General features: G+C 43.5%; 1 protein-coding gene across 5 annotated transcripts in view; it reads right to left on the bottom strand.

Annotated features, from left to right (window-relative positions):
• Positions 1-15,193: 15,193 nt before the first annotated feature.
• LOC143765461 (zinc finger protein 385C-like) overlaps positions 15,194-18,428 on the bottom strand; it is a 528,254-nt gene continuing 525,019 nt past the window's right edge. For all 5 annotated transcript variants that reach the window (XM_077252151.1, XM_077252149.1, XM_077252150.1 and 2 more), the window contains one exon: positions 15,194-17,788. In XM_077252151.1, the coding sequence (XP_077108266.1) occupies positions 17,564-17,788 (225 nt within the window). In that variant the 3' untranslated portion in view covers positions 15,194-17,563. The remainder of the gene's footprint in view (positions 17,789-18,428) is intronic.

The raw sequence follows: 18,428 nt of genomic DNA, 5'->3' as shown, positions 1-18,428 counted from the left end.
AGTGGGCATTTGAGGAGTGGCGTCATTGGCTTGAGGGTGCTAGACATCGTGTGGTGGTCTTGACTGATCACAAAAATCTGATTTACCTTGAGTCTGCCAGGCGTCTGAATCCTAGACAGGCTCGTTGGTCGTTGTTTTTTTCTCGTTTCAATTTTGTGGTTTCATACCTGCCAGGTTCAAAGAATGTGAAGGCAGATGCTCTTTCCAGGAGTTTTGTGCCTGACCCTCCTGGAGACTCTGGGCCTACTGGTATCCTTAGGGATGGGGTAATATTGTTCGCCGTCTCCCCAGACTTGCGTCGTGCATTGCAGGAGTTTCAGGCGGATAAACCTGATCGTTGTCCACCAGAAAGACTGTTTGTTCCGGATGATTGGACCAGTAGAGTCATCTCCGAGGTCCATTCTTCTGTGTTGGCTGGTCATCCGGGAATATTTGGTACTAGAGACTTGGTGGCCAGGTCTTTTTGGTGGCCTTCCTTGTCAAGGGATGTGCGCACCTTCGTGCAGTCTTGTGAAGTGTGTGCTCGGGCTAAGCCTTGCTGTTCTCGGGCCAGTGGGTTGTTGTTATCCTTGCCTATCCCGAAGAGGCCTTGGACGCACATTTCCATGGATTTTATTTCAGATCTCCCTGTCTCACAGAAAATGTCCGTTATCTGGGTTGTGTGTGACCGCTGTTATGGTTCTCAATGGCAAGAGAACATAGCCCAGCAAACATAAGTACTAGCTCTTGGAAGGATGGAAACTAAACTGACCATGAACTAAACCTGCCGCACAACTAACAGTAGCCGGGTAGCGTTGCCTACGTTTTTTATCCCTAGACGCCCAGCGCCGGCCGGAGGACTAACTAATCCTGGCAGAGGAAAATATAGTCCTGGCTCACCTCTAGAGAAGTTTCCCCGATAGGCAGACAGAGGCCCCCACATATATTGGCGGTGATTTTAGATGAAATGACAAACGTAGTATGAAAATAGGTTTAGCAAAATTGAGGTCCGCTTACTAGATAGCAGGAAGACAGAAAGGGCACTTTCATGGTCAGCTGAAAACCCTATCAAAATACCATCCTGAAATTACTTTAAGACTCTAGTATTAACTCATAACATCAGAGTGGCAATTTCAGATCACAAGAGCTTTCCAGACACAGAAACGAAACTACAGCAGTGAACTGGAACAAAATGCAAAAACAAACGAGGACTAAAGTCCAACTTAGCTGGGAGTTGTCTAGCAGCAGGAACATGCACAGAAAGGCTTCTGATTACAATGTTGACCGGCATGGAAGTGACAGAGGAGCAAGGTTAAATAGCGACTCCCACATCCTGATGGAAACAGGTGAACAGAGGGGATGATGCACACCAGTTCAATTCCACCAGTGGCCACCGGGGGAGCCCAAAATCCAATTTCACAACAGTACCCCCCCCTCAAGGAGGGGGCACCGAACCCTCACCAGAACCACCAGGGCGATCAGGATGAGCCCTATGAAAGGCACGGACCAGATCGGAGGCATGAACATCAGAGGCAGTCACCCAAGAATTATCCTCCTGACCGTATCCCTTCCATTTGACCAGATACTGGAGTTTCCGTCTGGAAACACGGGAGTCCAAGATTTTTTCCACAACGTACTCCAACTCGCCCTCAACCAACACCGGAGCAGGAGGCTCAACGGAAGGCACAACCGGTACCTCATACCTGCGCAACAATGACCGATGAAAAACATTATGAATAGAAAAAGATGCAGGGAGGTCCAAACGGAAGGACACAGGGTTAAGAATCTCCAATATCTTGTACGGGCCGATGAACCGAGGCTTAAACTTAGGAGAAGAAACCCTCATAGGGACAAAACGAGAAGACAACCACACCAAGTCCCCAACACAAAGCCGAGGACCAACCCGACGCCGGCGGTTGGCAAAAAGCTGAGTCTTCTCCTGGGACAACTTCAAATTGTCCACTACCTGCCCCCAAATCTGATGCAACCTCTCCACCACAGCATCCACTCCAGGACAATCCGAAGATTCCACCTGACCAGAAGAAAATCGAGGATGAAACCCCGAATTACAGAAAAAAGGAGACACCAAGGTGGCAGAGCTGGCCCGATTATTGAGGGCAAACTCCGCTAAAGGCAAAAAAGCAACCCAATCATCCTGATCTGCAGACACAAAACACCTCAAATATGTCTCCAAGGTCTGATTCGTCCGCTCGGTCTGGCCATTAGTCTGAGGATGGAAAGCAGACGAGAAAGACAAATCTATGCCCATCCTAGCACAGAATGCTCGCCAAAATCTAGACACGAATTGGGTTCCTCTGTCAGAAACGATATTCTCCGGAATACCATGCAAACGGACCACATTTAGAAAAAACAGAGGAACCAACTCGGAAGAAGAAGGCAACTTAGGCAGGGGAACCAAATGGACCATCTTAGAGAAACGGTCACACACCACCCAGATGACAGACATCTTCTGAGAAACAGGAAGATCCGAAATAAAATCCATCGAGATGTGCGTCCAGGGCCTCTTCGGGATAGGCAAGGGCAACAACAATCCACTAGCCCGAGAACAACAAGGCTTGGCCCGAGCACAAACGTCACAAGACTGCACAAAGCCTCGCACATCTCGAGACAGAGAAGGCCACCAGAAGGACCTTGCCACCAAATCCCTGGTACCAAAGATTCCAGGATGACCTGTCAACGCAGAAGAATGAACCTCAGAAATGACTTTACTGGTCCAATCATCAGGAACAAACAGTCTACCAGGTGGGCAACGATCAGGTCTATCCGCCTGAAACTCCTGCAAGGCCCGCCGCAGGTCTGGAGAAACGGCAGACAATATCACTCCATCCTTAAGGATACCTGTAGGTTCAGAGTTACCAGGGGAGTCAGGCTCAAAACTCCTAGAAAGGGCATCCGCCTTAACATTCTTAGAACCCGGCAGGTAGGACACCACAAAATTAAACCGAGAGAAAAACAACGACCAGCGCGCCTGTCTAGGATTCCGGCGTCTGGCGGACTCAAGATAAATTAGATTTTTGTGGTCAGTCAATACCACCACCTGATGTCTAGCCCCCTCAAGCCAATGACGCCACTCCTCAAAAGCCCACTTCATGGCCAAAAGCTCCCGATTCCCAACATCATAATTCCGCTCGGCGGGCGAAAATTTACGCGAGAAAAAGGCACAAGGTCTCATCACGGAACAATCGGAACTTCTCTGCGACAAAACTGCCCCAGCTCCGATTTCAGAAGCGTCGACCTCAACCTGAAAAGGAAGAGCAACATCAGGCTGACGCAACACAGGGGCGGAAGAAAAGCGGCGCTTAAGCTCCCGAAAGGCCTCCACAGCAGCAGGGGACCAATCAGCAACATCAGCACCCTTCTTAGTCAAATCAGTCAATGGTTTAACAACATCAGAAAAACCAGCAATAAATCGACGATAAAAGTTAGCAAAGCCCAAAAATTTCTGAAGACTCTTAAGAGAAGAGGGTTGCGTCCAATCACAAATAGCCTGAACCTTGACAGGATCCATCTCGATGGAAGAGGGGGAAAAAATATATCCCAAAAAGGAAATCTTTTGAACCCCAAAAACGCACTTAGAACCCTTCACACACAAGGAATTAGACCGCAAAACCTGAAAAACCCTCCTGACCTGCTGGACATGAGAGTCCCAGTCATCCGAAAAAATCAAAATATCATCCAGATACACAATCATAAATTTATCCAAATAATCACGGAAAATGTCATGCATAAAGGACTGAAAGACTGAAGGGGCATTTGAAAGACCAAAAGGCATCACCAAATACTCAAAGTGGCCCTCGGGCGTATTAAATGCGGTCTTCCACTCATCCCCCTGCTTAATTCGCACCAAATTATACGCCCCACGGAGATCTATCTTAGAGAACCACTTGGCCCCCTTTATGCGAGCAAACAAATCAGTCAGCAGTGGCAACGGATATTGATATTTAACCGTGATTTTATTCAAAAGCCGATAATCAATACACGGTCTCAAAGAGCCATCTTTCTTAGCCACAAAGAAAAAACCGGCTCCTAAGGGAGATGACGAAGGACGAATATGTCCCTTTTCCAAGGACTCCTTTATATATTCTCGCATAGCAGCATGTTCAGGCACAGACAGATTAAATAAACGACCCTTAGGGTATTTACTACCCGGAATCAAATCTATGGCACAATCGCACTCCCGGTGCGGAGGTAATGAACCAAGCTTAGGTTCTTCAAAAACGTCACGATATTCAGTCAAGAATTCAGGAATCTCAGAGGGAATAGATGATGAAATGGAAACCACAGGTACGTCCCCATGCTTCCCCTTACATCCCCAGCTTAACACAGACATAGCTTTCCAGTCAAGGACTGGGTTATGAGATTGCAGCCATGGCAATCCAAGCACCAACACATCATGTAGGTTATACAGCACAAGAAAGCGAATAATCTCCTGATGATCCGGATTAATCCGCATAGTTACTTGTGTCCAGTATTGTGGTTTATTACTAGCCAATGGGGTGGAGTCAATCCCCTTCAGGGGTATAGGAGTTTCAAGAGGCTCCAAATCATACCCACAGCGTTTGGCAAAGGACCAATCCATAAGACTCAAAGCGGCGCCAGAGTCGACATAGGCATCCGCGGTAATAGATGATAAAGAACAAATCAGGGTCACAGATAGAATAAACTTAGCTTGTAAAGTGCCAATTGAAACAGACTTATCAAGCTTCTTAGTACGCTTAGAGCATGCTGATATAACATGAGTTGAATCACCGCAATAGAAGCACAACCCATTTTTTCGTCTTAAATTCTGCCGTTCACTTCTGGACAGAATTCTATCACATTGCATATTCTCTGGCGTCTTCTCAGTAGACACCGCCAAATGGTGCACAGGTTTGCGCTCCCGCAGACGCCTATCGATCTGGATAGCCATTGTCATGGACTCATTCAGACCCGCAGGCACAGGGAACCCCACCATAACATCCTTAATGGCATCAGAGAGACCCTCTCTGAAATTCGCCGCCAGGGCGCACTCATTCCACTGAGTAAGCACAGCCCATTTACGGAATTTCTGGCAGTATATTTCAGCTTCGTCTTGCCCCTGAGATAGGGACATCAAGGCCTTTTCCGCCTGAAGCTCTAACTGAGGTTCCTCATAAAGCAACCCCAAGGCCAGAAAAAACGCATCCACATTGAGCAACGCAGGATCCCCTGGAGCCAATGCAAAAGCCCAATCCTGAGGGTCGCCCCGGAGCAAGGAAATCACAATCCTGACCTGCTGAGCAGGATCTCCAGCAGAGCGAGATTTCAGGGACAAAAACAACTTGCAATTATTTTTGAAATTTTGAAAGCAAGATCTATTCCCCGAGAAAAATTCAGGCAAAGGAATTCTAGGTTCAGATATAGGAACATGAACAACAAAATCTTGTAAATTTTGAACTTTCGTGGTGAGATTATTCAAACCTGCAGCTAAACTCTGAATATCCATTTTAAACAGGTGAACACAGAGCCATTCCAGGATTAGAAGGAGAGAGAGAGAGAGAAAGGCTGCAATATAGGCAGACTTGCAAGAGATTCAATTACAAGCACACTCAGAACTGAAGGAAAAAAAAAAAAAAATCTTCAGCAGACTTCTCTTTTCTCTCCTTTCTCTGTCAATTAATTTAACCCTTTTTTGGCCGGTCAAACTGTTATGGTTCTCAATGGCAAGAGAACATAGCCCAGCAAACATAAGTACTAGCTCTTGGAAGGATGGAAACTAAACTGACCATGAACTAAACCTGCCGCACAACTAACAGTAGCCGGGTAGCGTTGCCTACGTTTTTTATCCCTAGACGCCCAGCGCCGGCCGGAGGACTAACTAATCCTGGCAGAGGAAAATATAGTCCTGGCTCACCTCTAGAGAAGTTTCCCCGATAGGCAGACAGAGGCCCCCACATATATTGGCGGTGATTTTAGATGAAATGACAAACGTAGTATGAAAATAGGTTTAGCAAAATTGAGGTCCGCTTACTAGATAGCAGGAAGACAGAAAGGGCACTTTCATGGTCAGCTGAAAACCCTATCAAAATACCATCCTGAAATTACTTTAAGACTCTAGTATTAACTCATAACATCAGAGTGGCAATTTCAGATCACAAGAGCTTTCCAGACACAGAAACGAAACTACAGCAGTGAACTGGAACAAAATGCAAAAACAAACGAGGACTAAAGTCCAACTTAGCTGGGAGTTGTCTAGCAGCAGGAACATGCACAGAAAGGCTTCTGATTACAATGTTGACCGGCATGGAAGTGACAGAGGAGCAAGGTTAAATAGCGACTCCCACATCCTGATGGAAACAGGTGAACAGAGGGGATGATGCACACCAGTTCAATTCCACCAGTGGCCACCGGGGGAGCCCAAAATCCAATTTCACAACAGACCGCTTTTCTAAGATGGTTCATTTGGTACCCTTGCCTAAGTTGCCTTCCTCCTCTGAGTTGGTCCCATTATTTTTTCAGAACGTGGTTCGTTTGCATGGGATTCCGGAGAATATCGTTTCTGACAGGGGATCCCAGTTTGTGTCTAGATTTTGGCGGACGTTTTGTGCTAAGATGGGCATTAATTTGTCTTTCTCGTCTGCATTCCATCCTCAGACGAATGGCCAGACGGAGCAAACTAATCAGACCTTGGAAACTTATTTAAGGTGTTTTGTTTCTGCTGATCAAGATGACTGGGTTGCCTTTTTGCCACTGGCCGAATTTGCCCTTAATAATCGGGCTAGTTCTGCTACTTTGGTTTCTCCTTTCTTTTGTCATTCGGGGTTTCATCCTCGTTTTTCCTCTGGTCAGGTGGAGCCTTCGGATTGTCCTGGAGTGGACGTGGTGGTGGACAGGCTACATCAGATTTGGAATCAGGTGGTGGACAATTTGAAGTTGTCTCAGGAGAAGGCTCAGCAGTTTGCTAATCGCCGTCGCCGCGTGGGTCCCCGACTTCGTGTTGGGGACTTGGTGTGGTTGTCTTCTCGTTTTGTTCCTATGAAGGTCTCTTCTCCCAAGTTCAAGCCTCGGTTCATCGGTCCTTATAAGATCTTGGAGATTCTTAACCCTGTATCTTTTCGTTTGGATCTCCCAGCATCGTTTGCTATTCATAACGTGTTCCATCGGTCGTTATTGCGGAGGTATGAGGTGCCCGTTGTTCCTTCGGTTGAGCCTCCTGCTCCGGTGCTGGTGGAGGGAGAATTGGAGTATGTTGTTGAGAAGATCTTGGATTCTCGTGTTTCCAGACGTAAACTCCAGTATTTGGTTAAGTGGAAGGGTTATGGTCAGGAGGATAATTCCTGGGTGGTCGCCTCTGATGTTCATGCGACTGATTTGGTCCGCGCCTTCCATAGAGCTCACCCTGATCGCCCTGGGGGTTCACGTGAGGGTTCGGTGACCCCTCCTCAAGGGGGGGGTACTGTTGTGGATTCTGTTTTTGGGCTCCCTCTGGTGGTTACAACTGGTACTGGGTGACTTTGGTGGGTTGCGGTCTCTGGTTTCCACCTGTCCATCTGAGGCTGGGTGTTTCCTATTTAACCTGGCTTTCCTGTCATTCCCTTGCCGGCTATCAATGTATTCAGATGTGCTCAGTTTGGTTCTGACTACCTGCTTCCAGATCTCTAAGGATAAGCTAAGTTATGCTTTTCAGTTGTTTTGTTTTTTGTCCAGCTTGCTAAATATTACTCTATGCTAGTTGGAAGCTCTAGCGGGCTGAGGTGCTCCCCATGTGCCATGAGTTGGCACATGGGTGCTTGTAATCTCAGGATGGTTTTTGATTAGGGTTTTTTGCTGACCGCTCAGACCCCTTTTGTATCCTTCTGCTTTCTAGTTATAGCGGGCCTCGTTTTGCTAACTCTATTTTCATATCTATGTGCGTGCCTTCCTCTCATTTTCACCGTCAATACATGTGGGGGGCAACTATACCTTTGGGGTTTATTTCTCTGGAGGCAAGTTAGGTCTTTATTTTCTCTGCAGTGCTAGTTAGCTCTTAGGCTGGCGCGAGGCGTCTAGAATCAACGTAGGCACGCTCCCTGGCTATTTCTAGTTGTGTTTGTCAGGAGTAGGGCAGCGGTCAGCCCAGGTTCCATCACCCTAGAGCTCGTCTGTTATTTGAGTTATTTTTTGCTTGTCCAGTGCGATCCCCTAGCCATTGGGATCCATAACACTAAATACCTAATAGAGCTGCAATAAGCAGAAACACCTGCCCGGCCTATAATCCAGAGACCACAGCACTACCACTAACAACCACCGGAGGGAGCCCAAGAGCAGAATTCACAACACCTAACATCCACTGCTGCTTGTTTCTAGAAAGCGCCCATGGAGTCAAATCATCACTACACCCGTAGATAAATTCCTAAATAGGTATAATTTCCAAAATGGGGTCACTTGAAGGGGGGATTCTGCTCCTCTAGCATTTAGGAGCTCTGTATATGGAGTCTGCAAACTATTCTAGGAAAATCTGCGTTCCATGAGGCGCTCCGACCCTCCCGCGTCTCGCCATACGACTAAGTAGTACTGTACAGCCACATATGGATTTTTTATACGTCCAGCAGAAATTGTGTGACAAATTTTGGTGCCATTTGTACCCATTTCCTCTCGCAAAAATGTAAAATCTGGGGCTAAAACAACATTTTTGTGGTAAAAGTGTAATTATTTTTTCTTCATTGCTCAATTAAAATTGTGGTGTCAATATGATCACTGCACCCTCAGATTAATTCATTGAGATGTGTAGTTTGTAAATGGGATCACTTATGGGGAGTTCTGCTATTCTGGCACCTCAGGGGCTCTCCCAGTGGGTCATGGCACCTGCAAACCATATGTCACGTAGTGACTGGGGATGATAGGTGCCTACCTGATCCCTGAAACTAAGGGGCACCCTAGTCTATCCCTGTCCCCCGATAACCTTGGAAGGTGGAGATGCCGGGGGTCACATACCTTGCTTTGCTCTTATCTTAAACTTCTCCAAACGCGACATGGTGTCCGTTCTTGATTCCAGCCATTTTTGCGTTCAAAAAGTTAAATGGTGCCCCTTCCCTTCCGAGCCCTGCCATGTATCCAAACAGTAATTTCCCCCACATATGGGGTATAGGCATACTCAGGAGAAATTGCACAAGAAACTTTGGGGTCAGTTTTCTCCTGTTACCGTTGGGAAAATACAAAATTGGGGCTAAAGTAAAATTTTTGTAAAAAAAGTAAAATGTTTTTTTTTCTTTCCACATTGCATTAACTCCTGTGAAGCACCTGAAGGGTGTTAGGGCTAGCGGAACGCACCGAGTAAATATCAATGTTTTATTGAAACAGATGCGTTCGCAGCCCGGGGTCCACCGTGCAGGAGAACCTGCTGCTAGGAAACCGCGGCACTATATGGCGGTATGAACCAGCTCTGTTAGCTTCACAGAGCAGCCGAGAAAGCAAAGCTCTGTGCCCTGTTAACTTTCACAGAGGCACAGGCTAACTACCCAAATTAGAGCAGTCAGTGGTCATGCATGCATACAAAACTCCTCGCCGGAGGTGCCAGCATTCTAGGGGCTTATTTCAGCCGGGTCCCTGAACACATACAACCACATGACCACACTGGCGCAAAGCACATAACTTGAAAAGACACTAGCGCATGGCCGTGCGGCCATGCGAGCCTTAAATAGTTGCAGCACGTACAGGACCTTCCTAGAAGGACCAATGAGAGGCTGCTACAGAGCCTGCGCACCTACAGGACCTTCCTAGAAGGACCAATAGAATTGACAGCAGTATCTGAACATGTGACCCTCGATCTCCACTGAGAGATCTTACTCTGGGCACGCTCAGAACGAGGAAAGCAGGACTTAGTCCCAGCAGCGTCTGCTCGCCGCTGCCCAACACTGGCCTCAATGGCAGAAGCAGGAAAGGCAGCAGCAACTCTTTGCACAGAGTCAGCAAGAGCAAGACGCTGGGACCGACGTCTCCGCTGAGCAGGCTCCACTGCGGCAGGAGAAAAATGGGAGACCGCAGTGGAGATGGCCCGAGATTCCCCCTGTGCAGAGGCGGGAACTCGACCCCTAACATTGGGCTAATAAACTTCTTGAATGTGGTTTTGAGAACTTCAAGGGGTGCAGTTTTTAGAATGGTGTAATTTTGGGGTATTTTCTGTCATATAGCCCTCCAAAGTCACTTTAAATAAGATGTGGTCACTAAAAAAATGGTCCAACTTTTGCTATCTTATAACTTCCTAAAAATATATTATGTTTCAAAAATTATGCTGATGTAAAGTAGACATGTGGATAATGTTATTTATTACCTATTTTATGTGACATAATTCTTTGGTTTAAGGGCATAGAAATTAAAAGTTTGAAAATTGCAAAATTTTCAAACTTTTTGCCAAATGTTCGTTTTTTTCACAAATAAATGCAAGTCATATCAAACAAATTTTTATCACTATCATGAAGTACAATATGTCACAAAAAATAATCTCAGACTTAGTGGGATCCGTTGAAGTGTTACAGTTTTACCACATAAATTGACGCTGGTCAGAATTGTAAAATTTGGCCTGGTCATGAAGGTGAAAACAGGCTTTGGGGTTGATGGGGTTAGGCCGGAGACACACTGGTGCGATATACGGCCGAGTCTCGCTGGTTAAAAGCAAGCTGTGGCACCGGCACTCCGGAGCGGAGCGTGCGGCTCCATGTATTGCTATGCAGCTGCACGCTCCGCTCCGGAGTGCCGGTGCCACAGCTTGCTTTTAACCAGCGAGACTCGGCCGTATCTCGCACCAGTGTGTCTCCGGCCTTAAAGAAATACTATAATTCTGAGCTATGCCCAGAGTTTCACTTTAATGGTCCTTGTAATTTGCAGTGTTACCCCTATGTCATGAATGTTTTTTGCATATAGGAAAAATGTAATAAAAAACATAACACAGACTTTTTATACACTCCATTAATATATCAACTTCAATAGGCATTTATTTATTTATTTTACTCACTTCATACCGCCATTAGCTCCACAGAACTTTACCCCATCTGTCTAGCCTCAAAGTTCTATAAATGGTCAAATGAATTCCTAATTATCACATTTAAACTTCATGTCAAGTTCAGGCGGTCCAGAACTGCAGTGGTCAAAATAAAACTGAGACTTAAAAGGATGCCTTGGTGTTGGTGAAGCTGCATCCGGACCGACGTATTATATTCTGTATATCAAGCAGTTTGAGTTGCAGATTTGCTTGTGCAAAATAATCTGCATGGAAGCATAGCCATTGCAGCTGCTAAATACAACATCCCACTGTGACTCAGCAGTAATTCGTTGCCTACACTGTAGGATGACTTGATGACGTAGACAAAAGCCATCATTATCATGAATTCTGTCATTCCCACTGCAGGACACAGATGAAAGGGACAGCTGTTTCTTGTGGCTGCTCATTCTTCCTTAAAGCCAAACTGAGTCATTCCGATAAAGTAGCAATCAAAAGTAAGAAGCTCACTTTCCAATATGAAAGCTGGCTGATTGACCAGCTGTGAAGGAACATCTCAAGCATCATGTTGACAGATTGTATCTTCTAGGAAATGATACTCTAACACAGATTTCTTATCAAATATTTATTTTATTTATATCTTCATTTGTCTGGGTACATCCAAAAATATTCAATAAACAGTCGCCTAAGTCTGGAAGGAAAAGGAGGAAAAATGGGTCTCTCATACAGCAATGCTGTATGATATAGACAGCAGAGCTAGGTAACCTTTCCATTGGGAACAACTGCTATGGATAGCCACCTGAAGCAAGACATGATGATATCATGACTCCCACTGACCTGGTGATGACCAAAGCCCAAACCACCAGGAAGCCAATACTGGACTTACTGAAGCTCTACATTGCGATAGGTTTGTTTGATGAACATGACCCACACATCTTGGAAGCATTATTTACCCTACTGATAGTAGGTGTTACAGTTCAGGGACTCATTGTGCTTACATAGAACAATCTAGACCACAGACAAAACTACACAAAACCAAAAAATGCCCAGCGAGGCGTAGGGACGACCACTTGGCTCATGGAAAGGCTCTGAGGTGTGACATAAGCACAAGGGAAGGTCTACTTTCACATTTTAGTCCACAACTTGACTTTCAAAGTTGATTGCATATAAACAAACCCTATTTGGTATCAGTGAACTAGTGATTTCACTGCTGGGCCATTTCAGGCGAAAACTCAACCAGTCAACTACAATACAGAACTTTTCCACATGTCAGAATATGTTTACATATATTCAATCTGTGAGACACCACGCTATGAATAAACAGGACTGGACAATCTCCTGGATGAGAATGTCATGCTATAAAGTGCTCCACTTGGATCAACGACTTGCCTTATCCCATTTAGTATTAAAGCTAATAAAATGGCAATTAAATTGAAAATGGATTTTTATACTGTTGTGTGGCATGAAACCTAAGAATAAATTGAAAACTATTTACCTTGGTCTGAAACAGTTTTTTTTGCCAATCTTAGTTTATATTCACATGGAGTTTTTAAGAGTGAATTCGCTACAAAATCCTCCTTAAAAACTGGTTTAAAAAAGTACTTCATTTCTTTTGGGAAATTCATTTTCCTGTTCATATGAGAATTTTTTTTTCCAACCTGGTTTTGAAAAACACATGGTGGAAAAAAACAGACCAAAAAGAAGGAAATAGGTGGTATTCACCATTCCATAAAAGTCCTTTTATTTAATTAAGCATAAAAACATGGATGGAGAGAATGTGAGCAACGTTGTGGATGACAGCCATTTTGCATAATACCATGCTGAGGGTCGTAGTACTAGGAGTGCCACCCATTTCCTTCTTTTCTGATGTTACCTCTCGGCAAGTTGAGCACCACGATGTTCCTCTGACCTTGTGGTGCTCGTGTCTACCTTCAGAGCTTTTTTCCTGGGAAGGTCTTTTGATGCTTCCGAGTTGACTTTTTCTTTGTGTTTTCATTGGGAAAAAAAGGGAATGCATAACATTTGTTTGAAATTAATCCTTAACTCTTCATGTAGCAGCCAATTTAATTTTTTTTAGTTTTTTCCTCCACTTCTTCCAAGAGCCATAGCTTTTTTATTTTTCCATCCACATAGCCGTATGAGGGGTTGTTTTCCGTTCCACCTATGGCTGTTAGAGGAACATGATGGCTGATTAAATCATCCATCATCTACTGGGAAATATGCAGGCTCAGTTTGCGAGCCCGCATCAAAGGCAGGGACACAGTATACAGTATGACGTAACTAAATGTCATATGTTATGAAGGGTTTAAGGAAACCTCTCCAAACGATGCACTGCCTAATCAAAAGGCTATAAAAACTGCTTCATGAAAAGAGACTCCGCCTAAACACTTTAAAACCTTTTCAAAAGCACTTTGTGAAAATAGATACTTTCCCAAAAATGAAGCAGTTTGTCATTGAAAAACTCTTAGATTTGAACACCTCAAAAAACTCAGTATGAATAAAGCCTAAGACTCTTGGATTGCTAAAATTTTAGTGTCTATTTAAAGTATAATTAAAGAGTAACCGTCATTTTATATTTTTTATACGTCAATAGTACAAGTGAAATAAGAAAATTTGTAATATATCTTATCAGAGAAATCTGCTTATTTCTCTTCCTAGACTGATCTTTCATTTCCAAAATTCTCAATTCATAGGTAAGATCTAACTTTTGTGAATACAGACTTTCCCATTAATGAGCTAGTAGATGACAGCTGGTATACATAAAGTTATATGGAAAATTGTAACTTGTTTCTTGAGAATTTTCAGAAAAATTACTGCATTTAGCTCCTCCCTTCTCCTCCTCCCTCCCCTTTCCATAGAACCTTATAAGCACCAACTGCCATCTCCTATCTCAGTTATGGTACGATCGGTCTTCACTAAGTACAGATTTTGCCCATGAATTTGGAGTAAAAGATCAGCCCAGGGAGGAAAAAGAAGCAGATTTCTCTGATAAGATTTACTACAAAGTTGATTATTTTTATGGATACTATAGATTTATAAAATAAAAATTTAAATGAAGGTTACTTTTTAACACCTCCAGTCAAAATGCTAAGTTTGTGGATTGAATCAATTAAAAACTCACTAACATTTCATGATAACTTATATTTGTATATATATATAGGCCCCAAGTGAAGTCAATACATATTAGAATTCATAGGCTGTGTTCTAATGAATACCAGCCTATATCACAAAGTAAATGCTCATATGAATGTGACATTTGTGCATAGCAGTAAACTTTTATTATGAGGCTTGCCTTATCTTTATCACAATAAAATGCACATAAAAACTGCAAAATATGTAAAAACAAAAAGCAAGTCTTCGGGTGTGTATAGGTCTTTGACAACTGGCCTCTTGTCAGCAAATGTACCCAGACTACATAGTGTCCTCTAAGTCAAAATGAGGTCTGGCATCTCTCCAAGCTGCCCTGGTGCTAGCTTAGAGATAGGTTTGTACTGGACAATGAAGCAGCACAATAAAATGACACATAAAATAAAGACTGTGCCATAGTTTCTCTAGCTAGAATTAAAAAAAATTAATGACATTATATAAAACAATCTGAAAACTAGATGAAAAAAAGAGCTCAAAAACTAACACTTCAATCTTTATATCATCATTTGCTGCCAGAGCTTAAAGGGAACCTGTCACCCCAAAAATCGAAGATGAGCTGCGGCCACAGGCATCAGGGCTTATCTACATCATTCTGTAATGCTGTAGATAAGCCCCCGATGTATCCTGAAAGATTAGAAAAAGAGGTTATATTATACTCACCCAGGGGCGGTCCCGCTGCGGTCCGGTCCTATGGGCGTCACGGTTCGGTCCGGCGCCTCCTATCTTCTTACGATGATGTCCTCCTCTTATCTTCACGCCGCAGCTCTGGCGCAGGGGTACTTTGTCTGCCCTGTTGAGGGCAGAGCAAAGTACTGCAGTGCACAGGCGCTGGGACTCTCTGACCTTTCTCGGCGCCTGCACACTGCAGTACTTTGCTCTGCCCTCAACAGGGCAGACAAAGTACCCCTGCGCCAGAGCTGCGGCATGAAGACAAGAAGAGGACGACATCGTATGAAGATAGGAGGCGCTGGACCACGACGCCCATCGGACCAGACCGCAGCGGGACCGCCCCTGGGTGAGTATAATATAACCACTTTTTCTCATCTTTCAGAATACATTGGGGGCTTATCTACAGCACTACAGAATGCTGTAGATAAGCCCCTGATGCCGGTGGCCACAGCTCATCTTCGATTTTTGGGTTGACAGGTTCCCTTTAAAGAATCTCCATCACTATGGTGTGAAACAGATGGGTAACTTTTGGAATTTTGGATCAACATATTTTGCAGTTTTTGTCAATAAACCAATGGATTTTAAAAGCTTTGAATTCACCAGGACAAGAAAATATATAAATTTATAAATTTAAAGGGGTTTCATCAAGATATCAACTTTCACGTATCAACAGTTTAGGACATAAGTATGTGATTGCTGGGGTCTGATTATTGGGACCTCAACCGATCACTAGTACAGGGTGATGCGGTGGTTGAGCTTTCCGCAATGCCACTTAATTCATTATCTTTAAGACTGACTGAGACCTACTTGGGACCTCCTTGTAGTCAATTTGGCTCCCAGCTGTAGGAGCCCCAGTCAGACATTATTAACCTATTCAGTGGAGAGGTTATGAGTTGCGATCTTGGTACAATTCCTTTAATGTAAAATGGTGTTTTATGGTGTGTGGTACTACAAGGTTCTCCAAGGAGGTCCCCATGCCTACACATATAATATACTTTATGATTCTTCTTAAATATTTGGAAATCCTCTATTTTATTACAGCATAAATATAACTCAGAATATTGTATTGCACGCGTTTTCTGCTCCGGCCCTGAAACATTTGCAGAATTGTTGGGCCACCTAAAGAGATTAATTTGTCTTCGTTTAGATGTATAATTACTATAATCTGTACAGCAGCAAACCCAACAAAAGGTAAAATGATTGATCCCCATGGCTTGTGTTATAAAATCTTCACCCTCCCCCCAACCTCTACACGCGGAGGGAGCCAAATGGCTTTCAGTAAAGCAGCTTATATTGTTCTACACAAAAGCACTTCGGACTTAAAATATGCAAAATTCTAAAACTAAGTGAGACTCCTGTTGAGAATCAATGTGCGGTACACAAGACTAGTTTCTTCTTAGAGTTAGAGGGCAGCAGAATCAATGGCACAAGAGAACAAGAATGAACTTCCCAATTCTGGACTTTTCCCCTATACAGGGAAAGGTTTTAGGGATCTACCACCCATTTTGTACTGTTGGTAGATTGGACCTTTTTTTTAATATAATTTATGTCAGAATGTACTTTTTTGCTTCCACCAGGCCTAGGCTGGTAATAGTTTTGGATGGTTCTATATTATTATCTAAGTTCGGTTCAGTAGAAGCAAGGAAGGTCCGGTTGCTGCCGCTGTAATACGAGTTAAATTAGCCTTTTAGATACTTTTATCCTTGTGCTTACTTTAGACACGAAAAGCTTGGATTTTATGATTTACACCCTGTGTTTTCCACCAAAGCCTTTATATCATATCTTAGATCATTGCACAAATATGGAGGCACCATGATGGAACATAAGAAATGAAGAGTAGGTTTTCCTTCTTTCTTAGTTCCATGGCTTTGAATGGTATGTGTTGTTAAATGACTCTATGAGACGAAATTAGTACTATTTTTAATACAATGAGCTTCGTCTTGTAATGACCTACATTGTGATAAACCATTTTTTATATCACACCATATGATGAATGAGCAAATACTGATATTTATTCAGGGTTTATCCTTATATTGATGACTTAGCTCATTTGGATCACAGTTTGGTATCAATTCAGGACATAGTATTTGACTATATATAGAGCCTTTGAAGCTAGTGCAAACGTGTTTACTATAAACTAAAATGAAAACCTTTCAAACCATTAATATTGGGCCTTTCTGATGACATTTTGTACCTTTGACTTCTCTTAAATATGTAGTATTTAGTACAGAGTTATTTGATTTACCAAACTTATGGACTACTTTGAATGTGAAGGCAGTTCTGTTTATCTGCTATCTATATCTGGATGTAAGGATGGTATGAGGCGCCCAACTTGGGAATACGTGAAAAAAATCACAGTGTGGGCCTTCTGGAACTGTGACATCTTCACCTTGGTTATACTCCTATAAGTTTGTTCTAGGCCTTACTGGCAGATTAAATGTTGACATCATTAACCAAACCAATGTTATTGCTATTAGTTCCTAATGTGATCACTCTTCTGACCCACCAGAGAGATTCAGGACGATTTCTCCCAAACAACTGCCTATTGGCCCCAGTGCAATGGAAGGTAGACCACTTCCTCAAACACCATCAACAGAAACAGTCTGACATGGGCAACTATGGCTGTCCGTCCTAGTCTGTTAGCGGTATGGCTTGGATAGCTGACTCCAATGTCCAAGATGGTGGATGTGCTTTGGATTATGAGCGAAGCAACAATTATATATATTTTGATGCCTCTTGGGAGACGCCGACTTGCGGTCATTACGGCTTCACCTTTGTAATGTTCTCTTTGTAGTCCTGCAAGTTTATGGCAGGTTAATAAGGAGCAAACATAATAGGTGCTGGAGAAGGCCGCAAAGCAGGTGGAGGGCTTCGGAAAAAAGCTGGTCCCAGAAAGGGGGTTTGGAAAAGAGCAGCAGCTGTGGCAGGACGAAGAGTAAGAGGGCTTGGAAGCGTGCAAACAGCTGTCGGTGTAAGGGGGCTTGGAAGAAATCGAGCAGCCAACGTCTTGGTCAACTGTTTATGTAGAGCAAGTCTGGTCTGTAAAAACATAAAACAATATTCTTAATTGAGGCACAACTGCAAGACTAAAGGTTACTTCTTATTTTACATTGTGACATGCCTAATATTGACATATTGATATTTAAATTTGATTATTGAGGTGAATGCTGCCCCCTTGCTGCCCAAAAGCCAATTTGTCAAATGCAAGGGGCTCTTCATAGAAATCCTCCGTTTTGTTTTTCTAGTAAACCCTTCTACAGTTATATGAAAAAGTTTGGGCACCCCTATTAATCTTAAGCTTAATGTTTTATAAAAATTGCACATTTTCTGTTAGTACAATAAACCTCATTTCAAGGCAGAAACATTACTGTGTCCAACAGTTAAGGTACCGTCACACTAAACGATATCGCTAGCGATCTGTGACGTTGTGTTTGACACGCAGCAGCGATCAGGATCCTGCTGTGATATCGCTGGTCGTTGATTAAAGTTCAGAACTTTATTTGGTCGTCAGATCGCCGTGTATCGTTGTGTTTGACAGCAAAAGCAACGATACCAGCGATGTTTTACAATGGTAACCAGGGTAAATATCGGGTTACTAATCGCAGGGCCGCGCTTAGTAACCCGATGTTTACCCTGGTTACCAGTGTAAAATGTAAAAAAACAAACAGTACATACTCAC

This window comes from Ranitomeya variabilis, chromosome 4 (assembly GCF_051348905.1).
Source record: "Ranitomeya variabilis isolate aRanVar5 chromosome 4, aRanVar5.hap1, whole genome shotgun sequence".
Classification (NCBI taxonomy): Eukaryota; Metazoa; Chordata; class Amphibia; order Anura; family Dendrobatidae; genus Ranitomeya; species Ranitomeya variabilis.
Note: the sequence above shows the minus strand (reverse complement) of the source record. Positions and strands in the feature narration are given on the sequence as shown.